This window comes from Berghia stephanieae, chromosome 3, assembly GCF_034508935.2.
Source record: "Berghia stephanieae isolate SIO BIC M18660-M18661 chromosome 3, UCSD_Bste_1.3, whole genome shotgun sequence".
Classification (NCBI taxonomy): domain Eukaryota; kingdom Metazoa; phylum Mollusca; class Gastropoda; order Nudibranchia; family Aeolidiidae; genus Berghia; species Berghia stephanieae.
The window spans coordinates 63,625,699-63,652,879 of NC_088362.1; the positions used below are offsets into that span (position 1 = coordinate 63,625,699).

The following is a 27,181-nucleotide window of genomic DNA, read 5'->3' on the forward strand; positions in this document are numbered from 1 at the left end:
TTCATTTTTGTTTATATTGGGCCACAGATAGTCCATTCTTTGTCTCTTCATTTCTATACCTCAGCCTTGATGCAGGCCGTTTGCCAGTGCCAGCGAGTATTGTACAAAAACTGTCTTTGATCAAATCTGTTGTCGTCGGGGCTGTAGGATTCACAATGATAGGACGGAGTGAGGACTGTCATCTTGTGGCGATTGACGGCGTACGTGTAGAAGAAATGACGAACCTTCTCCGCTATCTGGGGTGGATGGAAATGAAATACCATTGATCGTGAGTGAGAAACGCCATAAAAATAATATAGTAATTAAATTAGCCGATGTGTGGAATTCCCCTGTATTTACAACCAGATAGAGTTGTGAAAATAATTACAAAGCTCAGTGCTGCCAACCCTGGCCCATGTAAATGTGTAAAATAGAGAGCCAAAATGTGTACAATGGAGAGCCAAAATGTGTTCAATGGAGAGTCAAAATGAGTTCAATGGAGAGCCAAAATGAGTACAATGGAGAGCCAAAATGAGTTCAATGGAGAGCCAAAATGAGTACAAAGGAGAGCCAAAATGTGTACAATGGAGAGCCAAAATGTGTACAGTGGAGAGCCAAAATGTGTACAATGGAGAGCCAAAATGAGTACAATGGAGAGCCAAAATGTGTACAGTGGAGAGCCAAAATGTGTACAATGGAGAGCCAAAATGATACAATGGAGAGCCAAAATGAGCTTGATTTTGAAAAAAATGCGTACAATTCTGCAAAAACGATAATTAGCACTAAATCTGATAAAGGGCAATTAGACCATACTAGCAATAATGCAATCAATATTTAACTTAATGAATAAGCTTACACTTTATAGACTATATAAATAGTAACAACTTGCAGAATCCGTCCATAAATCTGCTATGATCCAGACAGATAATATTACATTGAACTCCCTATATGAACTTCTGGGTCAGAAAACCGATTTAAGTGTGTAAGTACATAAAAAGACTTGATGATTGTTAACAATGCTTAAAAAATAGAAATCTAATCATGTGTATGATCCTCGGCAAATTGCGTGCAATGAACAAATATGCGTAAGAATACATATCTTTTACATAGGGTTGGCACCACTGAAATCTAGTCGAAGATTGTGTGAAAAAACAATGATGGTAAGGTATGAAAAATATTCATAGTGTAAGGAGAGGTCAATAATCAAGGAGAATGTATATGTATACATAATTAAATGTTTGTTTTTGTCACGTAATTTTTTTGAATAGTTTGTCTTCTGGAGAACACTTAGAGAGTAAATGTTATTTGATTATTTAAAAAACAAAAAAACAAAAAACTAATAAAAAACAAGAAAAAAAAACAAATAAACCCCCCCCCAAAAAAAAACACAAGAAGAATAAAACATATTAAAAAATGATAATTAATACAGCACATTATGGAGCTAAATCGGCTCAAAGTGCTTTACAACGGTTCAAGGTCAATAGCAACACATAACATGTGGACGAGACATGATGCCTGTGAGGCGGTATTACATATTTAATATTGATTCCATATTTGTGAATCATCTTTACTCTTTCAGATTTTCAACGAGGAAATAAAAAATACCACGAGTTACAGAATTACTTTTTCTGGTGGATGTTGTTCACTGCTGACAGCCAGGAGCTTACAGAACATGCTGTAGGGTCCACAAAAATATTGTTTCCTCAACTTGCCGTAGGTTGACAGCTCCTCATACGTCATGCCCATGTCATCCTGGGAAAAGACAAAAAAAAAACAACCCAAAATTAGAGCATTTATAAAGAGCAAAATCCACGAAATGTATTCAAAACACTTTACAAGGACAGCAGCAACACTTAAACATGTAGGATGAGATACGACACCTGTTCGGTGATAGTACCTTTCTTTCGACAGGGCCAACGCTGTTAATGGCCAGAGATAAAAAAAAACTCACCTCATCAGTCTGGGCAATTGCTCCATTCTCCAAGGGCTCTAGCTCGGCTGTCGGAGGGGCAGTAAAGATTCTGGATCAGTGGTTTAAAAAAAGACAAAAGAGTAGTTCATTGTTTGCTGATCGTCACTCACTGATATAACCATTGATTGAGATAAGTTTTATTGTTGGGATAAAAATAAAGGATGCTGCCGGATGTGAAAAAAAAATGTGTATTTTAATCAGAGCCAGACAGGAAGAAGTCCGTCAGAGCCATTAGGTCCATGGAGCCTGAGTTCATCCCAGTTTCTATAGCGTGAAGCGGTCATTAGCAAATGCTTGTTACCCTTTGGATAGGACAAAGTAATCTCTACCAGATTTAACAGATCCAATCACTGCTGGGTGGACAGGGGAGAGGGGGGTGTCAGAAATAAAAAAAATATCTCATCTTCTTGATCTCATTCCCTTAGCAAGTGCTCTACCAACTGAGCTATCGGGACCCTTCCCTCCCCCCCAGACAGTTAAGCATTAAAAAATACAAGAACAAAAAAATGCATGCCAGAAATTTAGCCTGCTTTGACTGGGGGAGAAAGGAGAAACACAAATTTTATAGATTTGAAGTCCTGCATACCTACTCAGATATTTATCTATCTTGTACCAGTGCAAGGTTCCTAATTTGTCAATGCCCAGTTTGAATTTGTACACTAGAGTCAAGTTTTAAAGATCACTTCCCCGCTTTTTTAATTTTAAGGAGGGGAGGGGGAGAGGGTAAAATGAAAAAAAAAAAAGAAAAAAAAAAAGAATTTATTACTCTATATTCCTTTTAAACAAGAAAAAGAAAAAAAAACAACTTAGTATTCTTATTCTTTGGGAGATTGAATCTTTACCATATTTTATTTTAAAATAGTAATATAATGAAATTTCATAGTATCTTTTTTTTAATTGGTGAATTTAATACCATTCAATAGTTGCTTTTTTCAGACACTGATCAACGTGAATTCTGGAGTTGGAAAAACAGCTCTGTCTTCATCAATAATTCTAAAAAAAAACCGTCTATAGAATAAATTCTATACCTGTCCAAAGCTGAATAGTTGTACAACCGAGAGCAATGTTGGATGAAACTCCTGAGATCTGTCTTAGAGATTCCTCCAATGGGATTGATGTCGGCACTGGAACAGTCGTACTTGGTCAGGTAGCCTCGCAGACTGAAACAGGAAAGAGTTGTTTTGTTAATTATAATAATAATAATAATAATAATAATAATAATAATAATAATAATAATAATAATAATAATAATAATAATAATAATAATAATAATAATACTTTTGGTCACATCTCATACCCCGAGTAACCAATCTTCTAATCTATTTCTAGATTGCACCAACCTCTCGTCAACGTTAGCTGATCCCAAAACAAGTAGACCCCCAGGTTTTCCTCTTGCCCACAAACTGAGTTGAGCAAACAAATAAGACAAAACCATTCTCACTCTGGCCTGGAAAAGAAAATGGGGTAAATTAATTGAAAGCAGAGGTAAAAATATTGATAAAAGTTGTGAAGATGAAATTTTATATTTAAAAAAAACATCATATCGTCTTCTGCATTGTCACTCTTTTATCAGTCATAACAATAATAATAATAATAATGAAAATAATAATAATAATAATAATAATAATAATAATAATAATAATAATAATAATAATAATAATAATAATAATAATAATAATAATAATAATAATATAATATAATAATAATAATAATAATAATAATAATAATAATAATAATAATAATAATAATAATATAAAATAATAATAATAATAATAATAATAATAATAATAATAATAATAATAATAATAATAATAGTAATAATAATAATAATAATAATAATGATCAATTATTATCTATATAATCATAATTATTATTATTATTATCATTATCGTCATCATTATTATTAATTATTAAGTCAATATCAAATTAAAACTACACAGATTTCATAACTTTAAGATAAGAATAATAAATCACATGCTAGAATGCTGATCTAAAAAAAATATCAACGAAATGAACACAAACAAAACAAAATTCCAACCTGGACATTTTGAAGGGCCAGATTTTCTCTAAGGGATCCACCAAATGATTTAAATTTTGGCATAACTTTGAAAGTGGTCTTAAAAATACCAAGGATGGCATCCACGGCTGTGTCTATCAAGATCCCAAGATGGTAACTGGCAGGAAATAGAAAAATAGAGATAAAATGCTTACACTGAGCACTTTTGACTGATTTCATGATGATTTCTATGATAAAGTTGAACTTTTATATAGTGCAATATCCACTAAACGTGCTCAAAGCGCTTTAGAAAGGGTCCCTGACCAACATGTAACATAAAGAATGGGACATGACGACTATTAGGCAATAATACATTTTTTCCTGACAGAGACAATGCTGTTAATGACCAAGTGGTCATTTTACACCTGAGTACGGTGAGAGAATGTGAGTAAAGAGTCTTTTCCAAGGACTCAACTATGCACCGAGCGAAGCTAGAACCCAGGACCTTCCGATCCGAAAGCGAGTGTCATACCACTAGACCACATAGCCGCATATTATGATGATAATAACAAGAAATGAAGTGAGTAGAAAAGTGCCAGTAATAGATGGGTCATTGGTTTGAATTCCCATCGCTGCAAAGTTTTTATTATTTATTATCTTCTGGCACTTTTCAACTCACCTTATTTCCTGTTATTATCAACACAAGTGTCTGCTCCACTCACTTTTCTGAATTAATTTTCTGTGATGACCCTGATAGATCAGTTTTAAAAAAATGTTATGATTATATTTTGAATCATGCCAATCTACTAGCGCTTTTGTTTGGCAACCCGATTGAAAGGTTGTTGGCAACCCAATTGAAAGCTTGTTGGCTCCACTCACTTTTCTGAATTAATTTTCTGTGATGACCCTGATAGATCAGTTTAAAAAAAAATGTTATGATTATATTTTGAATCATGCCAATCTACTAGCGCTTTTGTTTGGCAACCCGATTAGAAGGTTGTTGGCAACCTGATTGAGAGATTGTTGGCAACCCATGGCATTCACTAACATCATTAATAACAACAACAACAGTGTCTAGGTAAGGCGCTATATAAATGGCATTTATTATTATTTATTATCAACAACAACAGCAACAAACAACACAACAACAAATGAAAAGAAAGCAATCAACCGTGTCCATAACAGACTTCACCTTCCAATCTGATTGGCCAAATCCTTTGCCCGACTCCTGGTGTCCTCCGAGCTGTTCTTGGATCCCATATAACATGTGGTAAACAGTTGGGAAGCCAGTTCTCTTGGGTCGTTGGGTACGTAATTTTCAATGCACGTGATCTTTCTTACATCAGCCAGGACTGACTCGTCTGAGGAGTGAAGAATAATGACATCACCTATCGAATTTCACTCTCAATCTAATTTTCCTGGAAAACACAATCACGTATAGAAGCTTGAAGTGACAAATTAAGGGGCAGAAAAAGTGTTTATGATTTCTTGGAATTATTTTTTTATTTGTATTTTCCTTTCTTGCTTTGTCATTCAATGCTTCATACACATTCCTTTTGAAATTTATAGAGGCTATAATTAAAAAACCAAACAAAAACAATTTCACTTTATTCATCCCCAAGGGGAAATTTGTCTCTAGGGTCTATTCCAAGGGAAGACTGGAATAACTCAGGCATCAACTGTAGTGCAGCGATCTCAAAATCACAGCTTTTTGAATCTCCAGTAACTTTCTTTCCAAACCCGAGGAACTACAAACTCTGTTAGTTTTAATTAAATCACTTTTCCTAAGGTTACCACCCCATGCAGGGAGGCAGAAACTTGTTAAACATACAACAGCTGATTCCAAAAATGTTGACGGTATTTTCTTTTCAATTTTAAAGTTATTTAGTTGTCTCAGGTGAAACATTCTCTTATTAAAAGCATATGTCACTTTCCATGTCTACTTACTTCCATTGCTGACTGCCTCGCACACCAAATGGCACATGGAAGCCACGACACAGGCTGTGCTTGAACTGTCGATCCCTCCGCTCAAGGGAAGGAAGAAACCCCCCTGACCACTACGACGTAAGTAATCCCACAGCCAGTTAGCTGGACCTAACCTGAGGAGTTAAAATAATTTTAATAATAATAATAATAATAATAATAATAATAATAATAATAATAATAATAATAATAATAATAATAATAATAATAATAATAATACCAATAATAATTCTTAAATATCGTTTTACTTTTTACCTAATTTCCTCATTTGCACAGAGAGATGTGAATTCAATTTCCCTGGACTCACTGAAAAGAGCACATTCTGCTTGTGGTTCCAGTGCAAAGTCAGTGACGATCCGTGGAAATTTCGATGTCATAGAAGCCTGGGTGTGTGAAAAAAAAAAAATACATGGTCTTGTTAAAGATCTAGAAAATGTGTGTATGAAACAGTGCCAGACAAAGCAAGAAAGAAAAATACAAGAAGAAAAACACCCCAAAAATTTTGCCTGTTTCTTCGAACTACAGGCCTTCTGACTACCAGTCAGACGTGCTACCATTAAACTACAGAGATTACCGAATAGTTGAGACAATTTTATGCTTATATTCTTCGAAAGAGTATGCGTTTCCAATGTGATCCCTCACTTGCATCACAAAACACCAACAATGAACACGAAAATTATGAAATAAATATGGTAAAATATGAATCATTTGATAAACCTCTTTTTAAAATTTATTTCTTGACATTGAAAGAACCCACACAAAAAAAAGAAATGTTTTCAAGGATTTCTTGAAAACACAATGATTTGGATTCTCAGATGCTCTGTGGAATGGTGTTCCATACGGATGGACCAAAATGAGAAAAGGACCTTGTTCCCGCCTTTGCACGAATGCGTGGGATAACCAAAAGGGTCGTGTCATTGGAAGAATCTAAAGGCCGGGGTGTCGAATATTTTTTTAGGAGTTCTGTGGGGTAGGGAGGGGCAGTGTTTGAACTGTTAGAACTGGAGAACAGCTTACCTGTGAAGACCTGGAACGGATAGAGTTTCTATAAACTTGGACGTCGTCTAAATCAACAACAGCCGTCGTCACATTCTGGAACAAATTTAAAAAATTTATAACGAAAGTGAAGAAATGTTGAAAGTCAGTAAATAGCACAAGACAGATGATTGTTACTGTTTCGGGTTTCCCCTTTATCAAAACAAATAATTATGTGGAAATTGAATGCTATGTAATTTATTATCACAGTCATTATTATTAATATTGTCATTACTGTTGTTATTATCATTATTATTATTATTATTATTATTATTATTATTATTATTATTATTATTATTATTATTATTATTATTATTATTGTTATTGTTGTAAATGAAGCGGACGTTTTGAGTTTCCCCACTGTCAAAATATAAGAGAAATGTGATTTGGTACAGGAAGATGTTGCTAAGGCCTATATTTTTCTGAGCTTCAAGACTTAGTGCATCAAAGAAAACTCTGCAATTTTTAATTAATTAATGTTTTAAAATGCAATCAATTCAATGGGCCAGAGTTATGTACAATATTAGAACGTCATTTTTCAAGTTCAAAGATTTATTTTAGGTAATTGTCAATATAAAACAGAGATTAACATAGAATATACACTTAACAAATAAAAAAAGGTAAAATCAATAAGTAACCAGATGGAACCAAAAAAAATAAATATAAAATAAATAAATAAACACATAGATAAATAAATAAGATAAAATAAAAAAAAAAGTAAATCAATCAATAAATAAATAAACAACTGATAAATAAATAAATACATAAGTATATAAATAAGTAAATAAACAAATAGAAACTTAATAAATAAATAAATAAATAAATAAATAAATAAATAAATAAATAAATAACACTCAATTGACTATGCGGGCAAATAATATGTAGCACAAGCAATTTATTTTTCAGGAAACAAAAAACAAAATAGCACCAATCAATCACAACTAATGTAAATAGGTGCCAGGCAAATATAAAATTCATCCACAGGATAAGAACCATCACACATACCAATTACACACATAACAATTACATACACATACAAATTACACACACATACCAATTACACACACTTACCAAATACACACATAACAATTACACACACATACCAATTACACACATACCAATTACACACACATACCAATTACACACACATACCAATTACACACACATACCATTTAGACACGCATACCAATTACACACACACATACCATTTACACACACATACCAACTACACAAATACCAATTACAACACATACCAATTACACACACATATACCAATTACACACATACCAATTACACAGACATACCAATTACACTCACATACCAATTACACACACATACCAATTACACACATACCAATTACACACATACCAATTATACACACATACCAATTACACACATATCAATCACAGTCAGACCTGCCTACTTAAAAACTTTAAAATTCGTAATTTTTAGAACAAAAAATTTGTACTCGCTATAGTTAACTTAAAAAATCAACAATTTACCATCACATGGATTAAATGACAACTCAAAATGTTTTCAATTATATCGTCTGACATCAACTTTCATTTTCAACAAGTTTTAATGACTTAGAGATGCTCATGAAGTTCAGAAATTGGAGCCAAAAATTCGTAATTATATGGATTTTTCATAACTGTAGCCAGGTCTGACCACAGTTTAAGTACATCAATGGATGCCAGGTAAAAACAAACAAAAAGGTTCAAGTTAACGGATTCCTTACCACTTCCTGTAGAGAGAACTGAGGTCCCTGAGCCACACACTTGCCATTGATGTAGATCATGGCACCGCCATCCCAGAAAACTCTCTCCCCGTCACAACCAATTCCATTGCTGAACACAAACACACCACCGGCCTATTAAATAAAAAATTGAGCTTTTATATAGAGCAATATCCACTGAACGTGCTGATAGCACTTTACAAGGGGTCCCTGACTAACAGCAACACTGAATATCTAGGATGGGACATGATGCCTGTTAGGCGATATTACAATTTTTTTTTTTTCGGACAGAGGCATCGCTGTTAACTGCCAAGTACTTATATTACACCTGAGTATGGTGAGAGAATGTGAGTAAAGAGCCTTTTCCAATCTTCTTCTTTGTCTCCCTTTCTCTCTTTTACCCTCAACAATGCCCTTTAGAAAATTTTTTTCAAGATAGTCATGTCTCTTGATATGTCCAAAAAAACAAGTTTTAGTTTCTGCTTCATATTGATGAGATGTGACTCCCTAATACCCAATAAAACAATTTTATATGAAAAGATTTCGTGCAAAGCAAATGGTATAACTCTTAACTCTTTCAGCACCATTGGCCGCTCTGTGCGACCAGAGCAGAATCTGTTCTACTGGCCAATGGCCACACAGTGAAAGGCAAAAATAATAATCCAATCCAATCCTCCTTTCTACAAAAGTACTATAAATTGAACCAATGGTATCATTTCTTTCATCAGGGAGTTATTTTAATTGAGATTTTGAAACGAATTTGAATGTCGCTTTGTCTTAGCTTACCATTCTCATGCTGCCTCAATCAGGTGTCAGCCATTTTGTGATGGAAATGCGAATATACCCTCAGCAATGAAAGAGTTAAACAACCAATATTTTCAGCTTTATAAAAAATCAACTCACCAATACAAAACAAGGTCAGCTAGAGGATTTTTAATAAAGCCAATTTCCGGGAAAAAGGCATCTATAAGTCATGTTAACACAAGAGAATTAAGATTGATAATTACGAGACAAAAAAGATGGATATTAGAAAAGGTTTGAGAATGTAGGTACTTGTTTTATCAATATAATGCTGAAAGTAGTTAACAAAATTGACTATGACGGATTAAAAAAAAAGAACAAAATAATAAACATGAAACATTTTGGGCTCAAAACCCTTCTTCAGCCAAGAACAAAAATACAATTAAAATGCAAATACATCAAGTAAAACCCAGATGGCAGAAAATCTTGAACTGTTTATTTGGAAAATATGAAGATGTGTTTCCCAACTAGGCAAGCCAAGACTTTTCATCCATTTATCTGTGTTGGATGATGACAAATAACCCAAAATCTGCATGGTTAATGAAATATTAGTAGGAAAATCTGCTCAAAGCGAGAAAACAAAAAGTATGTCCACATTTCTTTTTGGACATGTGATCAGGCTATTCCAGGAACTTCTATTTTCTTTTCTTGTTTTGAGCCAAATTCTCAGTATTTTGGATTATTTTTCATTTTAAAAATCAAACTGTTGAAAACGAAATCTTCCTGTATCTTTAAGAACTTACTTAATACATAGATATCTTTCTGTGTTGAAATGCTACAGAATCAACTTCGTCAAAGCTTCATTTATACAAATATCAAAGAATTACAAATAAGATCAAATACATATTCTATGGAGTTCCCGACAGCTCAGTTGGTAGAGCACTCGCTTCACACACAAAGGGACTGAGATCGATCCCGGGTGCAGTTGAGATTTTTTCTGACCCTCCTGTCCACCCAGCAGTGATGGGTAGCTGAGTCTGTTAGATTTGGCAGAAAGTGCTTTGCAATAGACTAGTGTCCTATCCAAAGGATAGCAAACAATTGCTATTATCCGTTTCACGCTGTAGAAATCGGGATAAACTCCAGCTCCACAGGCCTAACGGGTCTGGAGAACTACTTAAGTTAAATATTCTATTCTCTGTATCAATATTTGGAAAAAAAAAACCCCATTACTCATTCTCTCCCCTTCTACCTTTTTGGAGGCAGCCTGTATCAAATCCACCCGCAAATGCAGTTTCCGAAGCTGGTGGTAGGAGGAACTTCCATTGGTGATGATCTCAGCCCCGTCCAGACTCAAGTCAATATGCCTGGAGTTTGGAGCCCACATTTCCTCACAGATCTCAGCTGCCACACATGTGTCCTGAGTTTGTATCATGGCGTCGCCGATTGGAGCTGTTCTCTGGAAATCATCATTTCAAAAAATGGGAAGTCTATTCACAAATACAGACACTCCTTCTCATATTCATATTCTACACCCCCCCCCCCCCAAAAAAAATAAAACAAAAAAACTAACCAAAAAACAAAACAAAACAAACCCAAAACTTATTTAAACTATCAGTCTTTATATGAATGGTCATGTAGGTAAACATACATCTATCCATGGTGCTCATTGCCCAACAGTTCATACAGTCTTTCTCTCTTATTTGCTTCGTTGTGTCTAAGGAGGATAATGGAACATTCTCATATTCTACACCCCCCCTCCCCCCTCTCCAATAAAAAAACCCAAACACTTAATTAAACTATCACTCTTTACAGGAGTGGTCATGTAGGTAAACATACATATACCTATTTGTTTTGATAATTTGTTTCATTGTGTCTCAATGGACCCCCCCCTCCCCCGCCAAAAATTTTTTTTTAAATTCATCATATGAAATGAAAATTTACTCATTAATTTGGAAATTATCATTACCCATTCTTTTGAAAGTAATAAACAAAATTGAATATAGCAGCTTCAAAAGAGAACAAAATACCAAACGTGGAATGTTTTGGGCTCAAAACTGTTCTTCAGCCAATGACAAAATCAACAAAATTGTTGTTGGCTGAAGAAGGGTTTTGAGCCCAAAACATTCTGTGTTTGGTATTTTGTTCTTCTTTGAAGCTGTTATAATCATTTTTGTTTATTACTTTCTTTTACAGTCCACAGCTTCTAGCAGCTCTTAGTATCACTTTGACCCACTTTCTATACATGCATTTTGTAAACAAGTTATCACCGTCCACGCACCTGGTTTGTTATTTCCCGTATTATGCTGGGCAGCACGCACTCCTCAATTTCCTTGCATTTCGCCCACCTTGTAAACCAGCGGGATTCGCGGTAGTTGCCATCATCACACATGTTCATTTTGGGACGAATCAATAAGATTTTTCTGTGTGATGGTAACATTAGTCGTAAAATTAGTTTGTATGACCAATTGTTAAAAGGAAGAAAAAGACAATCGACTTTCTATCATGTCAGACAACATTTTACATTTTGGAGGTTTCCATAAATTATCAAAATACTCAAATTCATAGATTCAAAATTACATCTATTAGTTAAAACATGCACTATGTGGTTTAGTGGTATGACACTTGCCTTCAGACCAGAAGGTCCAGGGTTCAAGTCCTGCTTTGAGCGACGTATAGATGGATCCTTGGAAAAGACTCCTTACTCACTTTCTGTTACCATACTCAGGTGTAAAATGTATAAATGGCTGTTAATAGCATTGTTTATGTCGAAAACAAAAATTGTAATATCGCCTAACAGGTGTTATGTCTCGTCCTACATGTTAAGTGTCACTGTTGGCTTGGGACCCCTTGTAAAGTGTTTTGAGCATGTTTAATAGCTATTGTGCTAAATTGTGCTTTTGTTGGTTTTTTTTTTTTGCTTTTTAAACAAATTCTCGTTTTTTAGGGGTTTTTTTGTTAATGTTTTTAATATTATTTTTGGTTTGTATTTTTTAAATACATACAACTCATAACTGATAATTTTTATCTAAATATTACTCAAACTTTCTTTCTTGGGAAAAGTAAATTACAAAGCCATTATGATATTCTGTCTTCAAATCAGTTGCTGGCTAAAATCTGTACTCATATTTTATATCATTATTTATAAAACTTGGAAAAAGACCAGATGATAAGAAGATGGGGAGAAATACATACTTGTTTAAAAAGAAAATTTGACAATTGTATGCCACATTCTTGTGCATGACAGGCCTGGAAAAATAAAACCGACAAAAAAATTCAAACAGATAAGATTTAATAAAGGTTTAAATAAAATAATAAATAATAAAGTCTGTGAAAGAAATATAAAACAATTTATTTCTTAACATTCCACCGCACTGCTGAACCTGCCTTTAACAATAATAATAATAATGATAAATAATAATAATAATAATAATAATAATAATAATAATAATAATAATAATAATAATAATAATAATAATAATAATAATAATATTAATAATAATAATAATATTGTAATTTATTTATATAGCGCCTGTCCCATACAATATAGCTCTAACAAAAACAAACAAAACCAAAAACAAAAACAAACCACTCTATCATCAATTATCAACAACATTTAAAAGATGAGAATATAGAGTTATTTTTAAAATGTTAATTAGGGAAAATATGTTCTATAAGGTGACACTACAAAAATAATGTAATCCAACCTGTGCATTTTATGAAGATTGCTGATCCATTCTTTTTCAACGTTTATTTATTTTTAAAATAAATAAATAAATAAATGCTAAATTGGTTCTTTCTACATACCATCTAAATATAATAGAAAGAAATGATTTTTTAATTATCTATATATTATCTATAATGGTATTTTTTTCCTCTCCCTTATTAGGATGAGTAAATCAAAAACTCTTGCAAACACACCATTATTTGCATTAAATCACACTTATGCATGCACAGTAGCCATGGGTTTTCCCAATCGTTCAGTAGGTCGAGCTTGGTCTTCACAAATTAAGGGAAAATTATCAACCCAAGGTGAAGTTGAGAGTTCTGATGCCCCCCCCCCCCCCCCTCTCCTGAGTGATTCCTGTTGACATCAGACATCCTGTTTGATGGATTATCTATATTCATTCATGAAATGCCTAGGTGACGATATCTTATGATGTCATGGCGGAAGAGCATAATTTTTAAAAAAGTTTCTTTTGACACATATATTCACTCATGCCATCAGCCTGGATTCACACTCCATCATTTGTTAAGACATACAGTGTCATTATTATCAACTACAGTGAAACACACTTGAATAACAGGTTCGGATAAAACAGGGATTGTAGGCTGGTCCCACCATACTCAGGTTCCACTGTACCATTTTGTACAAAGCATGAAACATTGAACAGCCTGTAAATGTTCACAGTCTAAAAAAACCAACCCAGTTATGTTATCTTACATTCCGACTGTACAAAGAATATCCGAGCAGTCTGGGTCGATCATGATTTTGGCCAGCACCTCCCACGAATGTTGAAATGTGTCATTTTCCAGGAAATGGTCACTGCAGCTGTAACCACTGGAAACAATAAATGTGAAAGTCAAGAATGATTATAGATGATTTGATGTTTCTTTGTCAAAGAGTAATAAACAAAAATGAATAGAACTGATTAAAAAAAGAACAGATTTCAGCATGTGGCGAATATTTCTCTGCGATTGATATGGTTTTCTTTTAGAAATGTATTTATGTTTTCTTTGTTTTTGTTGTTGGCTGAAGAAGGGTTTTGAGTCTGAAACGTTCTGTGTCTGGTATTCTGTTTCTTTTTTTTTTTTTTTAAGCTGTTTTATTCATTTTTGTTTATTACTTTTTACGGTCCTTAGCTTCTAGCAGCTTAGTATTACTTTGTTTCTTTGTCTAACAGACATCATGTCACATTCTACATTGTAAGTGTTGCCAATATGTTTGGACCCGGTACCCTTGTACAAAGTTGTTAGAACACTTTAAAAGCGTTTTGCACTGAGAAAAAGAAATAATACTAATAGTGCGGCTATGTGGTCTAGGGGTATGACACTCGCTTTCGGATCGGAAGGTCCTGGGTTCGAGCCTCGCTCGACGCATAGTTGAGTCCTTGGAAAAGACTCTTTATTCACATTCTCTCACCGTACTCAGGTGTAAAATGAGTACCTGGCCGTTAACAGCGTTGTCTTTGTCCGAAAAATTGTAATATCGCCTAACAGGCGTCATGTCTCGTCCTACATGTTAAATGTTGCTGTTGACCAGGGACCCCTTGTAAAGCGCTTTGAGCACGTTAAGTGGATATTGCGCTATATAAAAGCTCAATATTTTTTTTTCTTTTTTTTCAATAATTTATTTAAAAAACATTTACAGCAATAAATTTTACACACACACACACACACACACACACAGAGAGAGAGAGAGAGAGAGAGAGAGAGATAGAGAGAGAGAGAGAGAGAGAGACAGAGAGAGAGATAGAGAGAGAGAGAGAGAGAGACAGAGAGAGAGAGAGACAGAGAGAGAGAGAGGTAGATAGAGAGAGAGAGAGAGAGAGAGAGAGAGAGAGAGAGAGAGAGAGAGAGAGATGTCTGTTGAATATAATAACAATAATAATAGCAATAGTAATGATGATGATGATGATTATGATAATAATAAAAAACATTAATACCATGCATGTACCTCTCAATTGACAGAGGCTCCAATAGGTATGTATAAAATACTACATATATATGCATGCTTACATCCAACCATCCATACATAGATACACAAATACATACATACATGCATACAATTTACTAGACATCGAAGGATAATGAGTATGCTTTCACAAATAGATAACCCAATTCATTTTATGTGAGGGAAAATGAGGCAATATAAATATTTTTACCAGATTTCAAGTTCTTGTCCGCATCGAAATCGAGACCCAGCAGACTTGGCAAGTCTGATACCTGAAAGAAATAGTTAAAATTCTAAATTGTAACTCCTACTGATACTGTTACAAACACAACAACAGCAACAAACGTAGTAAGATGACTGTTCCTCCTCCTCCTACGACTGCTACAAACACAACAACAGCAACAACCGTAGTATGATGACTTTGTTCCGCCTCCTCTTCCTCCTACCACTATTACTACTACTACTACTACTACTACTACTACTACTACTACTACTACTGTTGCTGCTCCTCTCTCTACTGATACACTACTACAACTGCTACCACTTCCACTACTATTATTACCACTTTTATTTCTAATGCTATTACTTTTACTCCTATAATTACTACAACTACCACCACTACACTTCTACTAATATCACTAACTGCTACTATTAGGTACTACTAATTCTACCACCACTACACTACACTACTAATACTACTACCACCATCGCACTACTAATACTACTGCTACTTTTATTAATACTACTACTTCTACAACTACTAATTAGTTCAGTACTACAGTTCACTCCACTTAATCGCACACTCCTAAAAATGGAATTTTTCTATATAATGGCTCCGCTTAATCACACACCATCTCCGCTTAATCGCTACATCTGCGGTTGGAGTGACAACCAACAGTCATATTATATCAACTATATTGTTCCCGTTCCACACAAATTTCGGCCGAAGCATTTGATAAATTCATTACAATGGACAACAATATACCCATCAGCCATGAACTTACATCTCAGGATATACTGAGTTCCGTTCAGCCACACAAAAGACAATGCCTAGACAATGAAGATGATGATGAGTCATTGGAATATGACAAACCACCCCTGAGAAACACTGAAAAACCATGACACGGTGAACAAACTATTGTTTGTTTGTTTTTAAGGGTTTTACGGCGCTTGCAACACATTAAGGTTAGTTATGTCAGCGCCAGTAAAAAGGAAGAAAATGGGATAGTAAAAAGTTCTAGAATTACAATTAAAGCACCCAAGAAAAAGTAAGACATAGGGTAACTGGGAACAAATAGGGATCAGATGTAGATTCCAAGAGCATACCACCATTGTACTTAGTTTGAGATCACCTATAACAAGCCCAAAATCCAACAAAGAGGAATAATCTTGAGCCTTGAGCAAGTCACCTAGCCCTAGCTCACTTTGCGGCGCTGCACTGCGGCTGACGGCTGGGTTATTCCAGTCTTCCCTTGGAATAGACCCTAAAGAAAAATTTCCCCTTAGGGATGAATAAAGGGAATTTATTTATTTTATTTATTTATTTATTAATACAACTACTACTCCTACCACAACTACTGAATTATTTTCATTCATTTTTATCACTGTTATTAATTTATTGTCTGAAATTCCTGGCACACTTTTCATCGATTCATTGCAAATCGTTTAATTCAAGTTTCCTTACAAGGAAGTACTTTATTCAATGTGCCACCATTGTAGCTTAACTCTGTAAGATTCAACCCAACAAAAACTGACAACAGCAGAATATTCATGGGCGGGGTAGTCAAGACTGGCCTCAGTAAGTAAAATCCAATTGCTGTGAAGGAAATGACAGGCCTGTCACTGTCGCAGGATGTTTTCAGCTTTGATTTTTATAGATTTACCGACAGAAAATAAAATTTTGGATCCTATTTTATTTGCGATGAAAATCAATGACATTGCACTTTGTTTGGTAAAAATCGGAAAAAAAGTTATGACTTTGGTGATGAAAAATGACTTTGATAACAATTTTTGTAAACTTTTAAAAATATTATGAATAATTTATAACTCCCTTATTTGTGGGGCGATTTTGTCATTCATGGTATCAATTTTATTGTAATAAAGAGATAGGAACTTCAGAGTTATTTTTTCTGATGCGAAACTATTACTTTGTAATTTTAGCACTAAGAAAAATAGTTGGTAAATAAATTTGTTACACCTCTTTGATCTACCACCACTGTCCATACGTGTAGAATTGTGAATCAAACGTCTCAAAGTCTTCGACCAATCACAGGCTATCTAGCTGGCTGGCCGAAACGAAGACACTTCACACCGTCAATGTTGACGCTATTGTTATGCAAGGAATATAACAACTTTTGAAGTAAGCCTAAAATCTAAAAGTAAAAAATATGATTCTGAGGAATTTGAAAGTCACATTGCTGAAATCAGCTTGAAAAAAGAAAAACATTGGTCCTTATTTCAGAAAAATCAGTTGAAAACCAAATGTTTTACCAATAAATTTGTTTTTAAAAATTGCTTTTGTTTATTTTAGTTTTTTTTAGCAACCTTTTTATTTATCGGCCTATTTTCTTGATTTTTATGTCATTCTTTATATCTCAATGAGACAAGAGCAGTGATATAATTTGTTTCAAATGTAACTAGAACATAATTTGGCTTTTTTACCTATCAACCATGCCTGGATAATTTATTCAACAATGTGGTGATTGTGACGCAACTATGCGATGAGCGTCTTTCACTGTTTCAGCGATGACTCAATGTATTGTTGATGGCTGTTGACAGGTGAGTGTCAGAATGACCAATCGTTGAAGGGTCAAGATGCTCAATAGCCAATCGTTCTTTGGTCAAAAAACTTAAGAACTCACGAGAATGAAAGTTTGAAATTTGGTGATGGACGGACATATGAAATGGCTTCTGAGTTTAGCCATGAAAGACCGTAGAAAACGAAAATGCAACTGCAGACATCAAAGGGTAGGCTTATATCATCAAAGGATGTCTACATGATTGACATGGCCATATAGGGATCTCATTATCTACTCCCCCAAAAATAATCTGAACACGAGAGGGTTAAACTCCCCATGAACATGATCCTCTCATCTCACATTTGACTCCGTATATTACTCATTGTCTATTTCATTTCATTGATAGGATGGAAAACCAAAACATCTGAACTAAAACTTTATAAATAAATTGAAGACCGTGGCTGCATACAATATTTTATTATTATTATTATTAGTATCTGTAGCAATAAGAATAAATGAGTACGGTTGGGAAAAAAATAATTGCATCATGGCATCCTGAAAAAGTTATGTCAAAGAGATGTTTTTGGCACTAGTCAGAATGAAAAGCAGTGGCATAATGGGAGATGATAAAAAAAAAAAGGAAAAAAACCCGAAGTTTCTAAGTTACTATTTCTCCAAATGCTCAGAAAATAAACTTGATCTCTATTTTTCTGAACGGTTTCGGTTCTCAAGATTTTTTTTGTTATTTGCAAGAGTGTCTGTGTCAATGATGAATGTGTATGCATTTTTGGGGGGTTTCTTTTGCCAGTCCTTGGATGCTCTGTCTTTTATTCCCAACTTTCTATCTCGAGTTTGTGCTATCCTGTCTTTCAACCTCTGTTGCCGTCTTGAGACTTTGGCTTTGTTATTTACGTTTACTTCTGTTCTTCCTTTGATTTTGATAGTGCAGCGCAAAGTGCAAAATTGAACGCCTCAGAACGCGCCATGGAGTATTCGCGATAGCACAACTTTTTGATAAAATCGGTCTTTGTCAACAAAGTGTCCAATAAAAACGCTAGCTTGATGATTCGTGAGAATTCCCTGTCCACTCTGTTTGGGCATTAACTTTTGCATCGACATCGGGTCTGTAGCCCATCAGCTACTGGAGGTTAGCTGATTCAAGTATTTTCCTGAGCACTGAGCATTCCGAGAAATAGAGCCGGCACAATCAAGACCAAGATATCTTGTTTAATTCAGTCGTGTACAAGGACAATAGGCAATAATTACAGCTTCTATTAATAATGTCTTATCAACTCTTTTCTTGGGAATTCTAAAATTAGATGCTACCGTTCTTTTTCTTGGAAAAAAGTATTGTTGTCATGGTGAGTTTGAGCGAAAACCCAGAATGATTCCTGATGTACTTACTTTCAATTATTCTTTTCATGTTGCCTAGGAAATCCATAGCCCACTGATTCAATGATACGCTTGCAACAATCACTTTGCGACCCATTTTTACTCAATTGCTTATGCAAAGAAAACTGTGCTTAGAGAAAATACAAGGATGGATATCCCGAGGAGTGGACTACAGCTTCTTGTTTTTGTCTACTTGGTTGCCGAGAAGAGCTTCTAGCAGAGTAATGTCCCTTCACCCTTAAGGAAGCGGGGTGGGGGAGGGGTTCGAAATAGTGCCATGGACTCGAATAGTATACATGATTTTAAAAAGAGAAATAATGCCTCGCAGCAACCAGCATAGACTTGTTCATGTTACCGTACCGTAAAGGACAGTTTGGTGCTGTGGTTGGACCTCTGTTTCGTGACCAACAAGGCGCAGAATTCAAATGCCTGTCGCCATATTATGTGGCCTTGAGCAAACCACCTCGGTCTAGCACTAGCTTCCTTTGCGGCGCTACACTTCGGCTGACGCATGAGTATGAGTTATTGTATTCCTCCTATGGAGTAGACCCTGAGAAAAATTCTCTTTGGGTGAACAGAACATTTTATTTTTTAAATCAGTATACATTTATCACTCCCTCCCCTCCTTTTCCTTACCAAAATCACGCACACACACACAACAAGAGTTGTCCATCGGAGTTTTAAGTTATATATTACATCCAAAGTTATCCCTGTTTCTATAGGTTTTAACTTGTGTCCTATACAAATGCTAGAAAGCAATTGCTTGCTACCCTTTAGATAGGACACTAGTCTATCACAAAGCACTTTCTGCCATAATATCCAAAACACTGGGTTACACAGACTTAAGTACTTAAACATAAAAAAGAAAGTAGCACAAGAGGACTATGGGGGTCCCAATTGGCTCAGTTGGTAGAGCACTCGCTTAACACGCAAAGGGACCGAGATCAATCACGGGAGCAGTTGATATTTTTTCTGACTTCCGTCCACCCAACAGTGAATGTTAGATTTGTTGGAAAAAAATGTTGCGATAGACTAGTGTCCTTAACAACGAATTGTTATTGTCCGTTTCAAGCTATAGAAACTGGGATAAACTCAGGTTCCATGAGTCCAATGGCTCTGAAGTACTCAAGCTGAGAACAAGAAGTTGATCTAGGACTGAGATGGCCGAGTTTTAATAAGGCTGTGCCCTTCCATCCGAGAGAATAAGATCAAGTCCTGCTGTCTGTATCTCATTTTTTTCCAAGCAAGAACCTTAGCCCCTTCTGCTTACTTCCCAGTACTGCACTGCAGTTGATGCACAATTTATCTCCAATCCTGGGTGCAGTCGAGATTTTTTCTGACTCCCCTGTCCACCCAGCAATGAATGGATAGCTGAGTCTGTTAGATTTGGCAGAAAGTACTTTGCGATAGACTAGTGTTCATTACTATTTTCCCTATGCTTACTTTCCAGTACTGCACTGTGGCTGATCTCACTCTAGTCATAAGATGAACACTCAGGGGGTAAAACATGACCTTAAGAATGGGGACGATCAATAGTATGTATTATTCAATGTCACGTTGTAAAATGTGCTCATAACTCATAAGTACCTACATAATAAACAATGGTCACAGTTTTCGACATATAGATGCTATGCGTTTAAAAATTCACATCTGCTAGCCGGATGAAACGTAGGAACACACAAAACAATGTTTAACCTTAAACATTTATAGTCTGACTAATACAATTTAAAGTCAGTATTGTCCTCAGTAAAGCATTTACACTTTTTTAAAAAGTAGTCTTTCAGAGCCATTAGGCCCACGGAGCCGAAGTTTATCCAGGTTTCTATAGCGTGAAATGGAAAGAAAATAGCAATTATTGCTTGATAGCATTCTAGTCTATCACGGAATACTTTCTGCCAGATCTAACAGACCCAGCTACCCGATTACAGCTGGGTGGATAGCGATGTCAGAAAAAAACCTCAACTGCACCTGGGATTGATCTCAGTCCATTTGTGTGTGAAGTGAGTGCTCTACCAACTGTGCTATTTGGGGACTCCAATTCAACTTAACCTCAGAGAGAGTAAGCTGGGATGGAGATTGTGGGTGTATACAATAAAATTTGAAATCATACCAAGCGAGCTTTTATCTGCATAAGTTTATTATTTACAATTACAAATTGGTCATTAAAAACAACTCTACAAACATATTTGCTGCTGATTTCCATGGCCTTTTGCTATCTTCATCAATACTAATATTTTTTTTCTTACACGCTGTGTACCTTCAACACACCGATGGCGTTTCAGGCTCAAAACTCTTCCTTGGCCAACAACAAAAACAATTTTAAAACATTAATACATCACTTAAAATCCAGAAAGACAGCAGAGAAATAAAAATAAATTAAAATTCCCTTCATTCATCCCATAGGGAAATTTGTCTCAAGGGTCTATTCCAAGGGAAGACTGGAATAACCCTGGTGTGAGCCACAGTGCAGCGCTGCAAATTGAGCTAGGGTGAGGTGACTTGCTCAAGGCTACACAGAGCAGCGGCAGGTGATCAAACTTTGTACCTTTTGGGTATGAAACAAAGACTACCGCTGAGCCACGCTTTACAGTGACATTTTTCTGTAGTATGTCTAGATTTTAAGTGATGTATAGTATTAACGTTTTAATTATTTTAAATTTTGGCTGAAAAGGGGTTTTAAACCCGAAACGTTCGGGTTTGAGATTTTGTTATTTTTCAAAGCTGTTGTATTCATTTTTGTTCATTAATTTTTTATTTGCTGTAAAAAATCCAACCTTGCAGAAGACTAAAATAAATCCCCAAAAACTAAAGAAGATATAACTATGAAGTCAAACTAACATGAATTATTTTGTCAAACTGTAGCATTTTTGTTGGAAAGTTTGGAAAGTTTTACACAAAATTTACAGACATGATGGACAGGCTGAAGAGTAACCTTGGCCTAAAATTAGAAAAACTCTATTTTCTCAGGGCTGAACAGTTTGAGACCAAAACCATTGATATGTAGAATACACACATTGTTTTTCTCATACACGCTGTGTACATTCATAATAATAATAATATGCGTAAATATCTAAACACAACACGCTTGCATCAATCATTTCATCCTTTTCTTTTTCTTCTTTTTATCCTTCCGTCTGCTTTCTTCTTCAGAATCAGATCTGTAACTTCTCTTCCTCTTATCTTCACTCGAGTTCTCGCTATCAGAATAACGTCCCTTCCTCTTTTCAGACTTGTGCTTTTTATGCTTACTTTTCTCTTTCTGCATTTCATCATCAGAATGGCTCTGTCTTCTGTTTGACTTTTTCACCTTTTTATTTCTATCTTCTTCATTGCGTCTCGACTCCATGTCTTTTCTAGCCTTGTTACCCCTTCCATCATCTTCATCAGAGTAATCATGATAGGTTCTCTTTCTCTCCCAATGCCGTACATTCTTCCTTCCGACGCTATCTTCACCATGTCTTCTGTAATCTCTCTCTTTGCTTCTTTCTCTCCTTTCTCTATTTCTCTCATCATATTTCTCTCTTCTCCTAACATCCAGCCTGTCGTCATCCCTTTCATAACTTCTTTCATCAGACCGATGATTTTTCCTGGAGCGTTCCGGTGATTCCTCCATCTTGGACTTTTTCTGAAAAAAAAAGAAGTTATTCTTTTCAATTTTATTGAAAACAATGCTCACATTAAAGAACCTTTACAACCACATTAAAAAAACCCCCAAAAACTAGAGCATTTATATAGCACAATATCCACTAAACATGCTCAAAGCGCTTTACAAGGGATCCCTAGCCAACAGCATTACTTAACATGTCGGACCTATTGATGCCTATTGGGCGATATTACAATTTTTGCAGACACAGACAATCTGTTAAGAGCCAGGTACTCATTTTACATCCAAGTACAGTGAGTGAATGTGAGTAAAACAGACCTTCCGATTCGAAAGCGAGTATCACATATATATATATCGTCGTGCAGTGAGAGAATGTGAGTAAAGTGTCTTTTCCAAGGACTCAATTTCACATTGCCAACAGTGAAAATGGTGCTGATTCTAGCTTGAAGAAATAAACAACAACGTTAAAAGGAAACAAAAGCTTCAAATTGATTACGAAGACAGATGATATGGATGTTTCGGGTTTCCCCTTTGTTGGGGGTTACGATTGCTCAGTTGATGCAGCACTCTCTTCACACGCAAAGGGACTGAGATCGATCCTGGGTGCAGTCGAGATATTTTCTGACCCCCCTGTCCACCCTGCAGTTTTTTTTTTGTTTGTTTGTTGCTTTAGGTCTCTTCCAACACAATTGAGGTTATATGAGAGACCGCTGAAACAAAAAAACAAGCAATCTAACACTAACAAAAATAGTACAAATGTAAATCAAAATCATAACCTAAAGATATCATAAGCTAAATTATAAATAACCAAGAACAAACAGGCAGAAGATTTACTGAAAAAAAATATCCCCTGTCAAAAATACAATCACAAACCAAAGAAGCAGGAAAGGCTAGTAAAGAGAAGAAGAAATGACATCACTATCGGATCGTACACCCATGCGAACATCATAGGTATACGATTCAAGGGTGATGCTCCCATCCAACCACCCGCCCCACCCAGCAGTGATTGGGTAGCTGGGTTTGTTAGATCTGGTGGAAAATACTTTCTGATAGACTAGCGTCCTGTCCGTTTCACGCTATACAAACCAGTATAAACTCCAGCTCCATGAGCCTATGGCTCTGAAGGACTACTTCTTCTATAATACATACGTGTTTCTTGTAACTCTTTTCTTTTTTGCTGACTTCCTCATCAATTTCATCATGGGCATACACAAGGTCATAGCCACTGTCAGTGAGTTAAGGAATGGCATGAAGAAAAATCAATGAGGAACAAGAAAATTTCCCAATTTGTCATTCCACCATCTCTGTATTTGTCTCTGAAAAAAGAACCTTCACTTCTAAACTGTTTATCTTATGTGATCCTGATCCCATAATCCAATGCTAAAGCTGTGCAATCACATGGTATGAATTCCTCCCCCCCCCCCTCCCCCCCCCCTAATTTTCTTTCCAATGCTCAGACTAAGATCAACTCAACAGTGTAAAATCCCATCCTAATTCAAAGACAATGATTTCATCTTAGTATTACAACCATTCTCACCCCTAAACCATTCATAAAATACTTTTTAAAATATTAAAATCAAGAAAAATTAAGGCAAAAACAATTGAATTGAATTGAAAATGACAATGAAAAAACTGTCTGCATTACAACTTATGAGCATGGGTCACAAGCGATGGTTTTACTCTTTCTCTCTTTAAGCGTTGATCATAAAGCACAATTGATGACTCATGGTCGTGAATGTGTGGAAATGATAGACATGAAAAGATTGGGGTATAATAATAACATTTCTTAAATAGCAAAAAAAAATTCTTTTTAAAAAATGTCATTTATATTTCTGATTATATCAAATCAAATTCACTTCCTGATGTCTGCTTATCTCCCTTAAAATGCTAAATTGAGGCAATGGACCAAAGATTGCATTTTCAAATCAACACTGTTCAACAATAACTAAGTCTGGTGGTAAAAGGATACTCTGATTTTCTCTGTTGATTTTTCAAGACATATTTTGGAGCATCTCCGTCATTCATGATTTCCACTCCTTTTCCTGAAATAAAATAAAACATGTATTCAGCTTTCATTTGCAACACATGGTCATGTGACAACAATCTCTCTGTCTCTCTCTCTCTCTCTCTCTCTCTCTCTCTCTCTCTCTCTCTCTCTCTCTCTCTCTCTCTCTCTCTCTCTCTCTATATATATATATATATATATATATATATATATATATAGAGTTCACTCCACTTGTAGCGAAGTCGGTTGTAGCGATCTTCGGAAGTAATGATCTTTTTCTGTAGAACAGGCACCCATGTAACACAAACTCAATAAAATACAAACGGTTGTAATGACTTTGCTACATCCGTCGTGATGGTTATAGTGATGCGTATTCTTATCCCTGACCATAATACTTTATAGTAAAAATATAACGGTTGTAACGATGCCACGAGCGGCACGGCGAAACACACTCTCCTCACTACTTCTCTCACTTCGCCAAGTCAATACAACACATACAATACACTTTGTGTGTGTAACGTACCACTGATATAATCTGTGCTGCTTGTCTTGCGTGTTGCGTCAGAGTAGAGCGAAACGAACGCGAAACGAACTCTCACTCTACTCTTTCACTAGATATATACCTCTCTCACTTCGCCAAGTGCCTTTGTGTGCTGTCTCGCATGTGTTGTAGTCTAGTGTACAGTGTATTAAGTGTGTTGCCTCAACCACAGACTACAACTACAACTCGACTTAACAATGGCGACAGGAGGAAAACGCGTTGTGCTTTCTTTGAAGAGAAAAATAGAACTGATTGGTGCAATTGAGAACGGAAAAAAGCAAAAGAATGCTGCACCTGAATTTGGAGTATCGGCAAACACCGTATCGGGAATAATGAAATTGAAAGAGCGCTACAAGGAGGAGTTCTTTAAAAATAAACACAAAAAAACACACACACAAAAGACAAAAAAATAAAATAGAAAAAAACAAAAAACAAAAAAACCTAATATTTGTCTACAGTGGTCACGATGAATTTTTGTCAAGATAAGGGCAGTAACTCAATATATTAACTCTACAACAAAGTTGAATAGTCGGAATTATTTCCCTTGAATTTTCTTCCAACGGCTGTAGCGAACTTCGGATGTAGCGATCTTTTTTCTGGTCCCCCGACGACATCGCTACAAGCATAGTCGACCGTATATATAAATATATATATCAGTCAATCACTCTCTCTCCTTCCTCTCTTTCAAATTTTCGCAATCCTAATCATCATTTTCATTTTGAATCAATATTATTTGTGTGTGAGAGAGACTCACTAGCAAAATACCAGATTCGATTAAAAAGATTGAATAGAAAACAATAAAACAATATAACACTGTGTGAATGTAACAATATAACAATGTAAGAATGTAACAACCAACCTTTGCCCTTCCACTTCAGTTTGGAAACAGACTGACTGAAGTCGACATGAATCCTCCGATCATCAATGAGAACGTTGTCCATTTTGAAATAGGCCATCTCACAGTTCTCTTGTTTCTCAAACTCTACAAAAGCATACTGCAGTGACTCGCCCGTCTTTTGGTCCTGTATACACAGTAGGATAAAAATAGAAAGCACAACGTTATTTAAAGACAGAAAGCATAACAATATTCAAATACAGAAAGCACAACGTTATTTAAAGACAGAAAGCACAATTTAATAAAAATATAAACAGAAAGCACAACTTATTGCATTATTAAAGACAGAAGGCACATTTCATACACAGGTGCTATTCCAATTTTTGTGTGTTTTTGACAGGTACTCCTTTTACACCAGTGTGCAGTGTGAGAATATGAGTAAAGAGTTTTTTCCAAGGACTCAACGTTGCACCAACTAGAGCAGGACTTGAACCAGAAACCTGATGGTCCAAAGGCTAGTGTCACACCACAAGACCACAAAACTGTACAATGATGTTTGCTAACGGTCACCCTGACCTACCACAGACATCAAACAAAACTCTGAATATTTTTAGACAAAAATTCAAGGTTTAAGGAAACTAAATCTGTATGAACCAAGAATTCAAAATTTACAACCAAATTTTAATAATATATTCTATAGTTTACAGAATTAGCAGAATCATCTGTTTCTTCCTAACCAAAGGCATATGTGCGGCTATAGGCTATGTGGTCATGTGGTATGACAATCGTTTCAGATTGGCAGGTCCTTCGTTCGAGCCTCCCTCGGTGCATAGTTGTCCTCGGAAAAAGCTCTTTACTCACATTCTCTCACCGTACTTGGGTGTAAAATGAATACCTGGCCGTTAACACCGTTGTCTCTGTCAGAAAAAATTGTAATATCGCCTAACAGTC

At 35.4% G+C, this 27,181-nt stretch overlaps 2 protein-coding genes across 3 annotated transcripts in view; both read right to left on the bottom strand.

Annotated features, from left to right (window-relative positions):
• The window catches only part of LOC144968182 (glutamine-dependent NAD(+) synthetase-like), a 31,394-nt gene extending 11,923 nt beyond the window's left edge, over positions 1-19,471 (bottom strand). The window contains exons 1-17 of the mRNA XM_078906273.1: positions 19,258-19,471; positions 15,327-15,387; positions 13,886-14,002; positions 12,637-12,690; positions 11,723-11,864; positions 10,694-10,900; positions 8,704-8,835; positions 6,948-7,022; positions 6,186-6,313; positions 5,895-6,046; positions 5,140-5,308; positions 3,990-4,125; positions 3,292-3,398; positions 2,980-3,111; positions 1,931-2,000; positions 1,603-1,731; positions 60-236 (exon numbers count right to left, since the gene is read on the bottom strand). Of these exons, the coding sequence (XP_078762399.1) occupies positions 60-236; positions 1,603-1,731; positions 1,931-2,000; positions 2,980-3,111; positions 3,292-3,398; positions 3,990-4,125; positions 5,140-5,308; positions 5,895-6,046; positions 6,186-6,313; positions 6,948-7,022; positions 8,704-8,835; positions 10,694-10,900; positions 11,723-11,864; positions 12,637-12,690; positions 13,886-14,002; positions 15,327-15,387; positions 19,258-19,342 (2,073 nt within the window). The 5' untranslated portion in view covers positions 19,343-19,471. The remainder of the gene's footprint in view (positions 1-59; positions 237-1,602; positions 1,732-1,930; positions 2,001-2,979; positions 3,112-3,291; positions 3,399-3,989; positions 4,126-5,139; positions 5,309-5,894; positions 6,047-6,185; positions 6,314-6,947; positions 7,023-8,703; positions 8,836-10,693; positions 10,901-11,722; positions 11,865-12,636; positions 12,691-13,885; positions 14,003-15,326; positions 15,388-19,257) is intronic.
• A 1,893-nt stretch (positions 19,472-21,364) lies between these two features.
• The window catches only part of LOC144968184 (peptidyl-prolyl cis-trans isomerase sig-7-like), a 51,937-nt gene continuing 46,120 nt past the window's right edge, over positions 21,365-27,181 (bottom strand). For both annotated transcript variants that reach the window (XM_078906276.1, XM_078906274.1), the window contains exons 9-12: positions 26,255-26,417; positions 24,819-24,891; positions 23,999-24,074; positions 21,365-22,870 (exon numbers count right to left, since the gene is read on the bottom strand). In XM_078906276.1, coding sequence (XP_078762402.1) covers positions 22,340-22,870; positions 23,999-24,074; positions 24,819-24,891; positions 26,255-26,417 — 843 coding nt within the window. In that variant the 3' untranslated portion in view covers positions 21,365-22,339. The remainder of the gene's footprint in view (positions 22,871-23,998; positions 24,075-24,818; positions 24,892-26,254; positions 26,418-27,181) is intronic.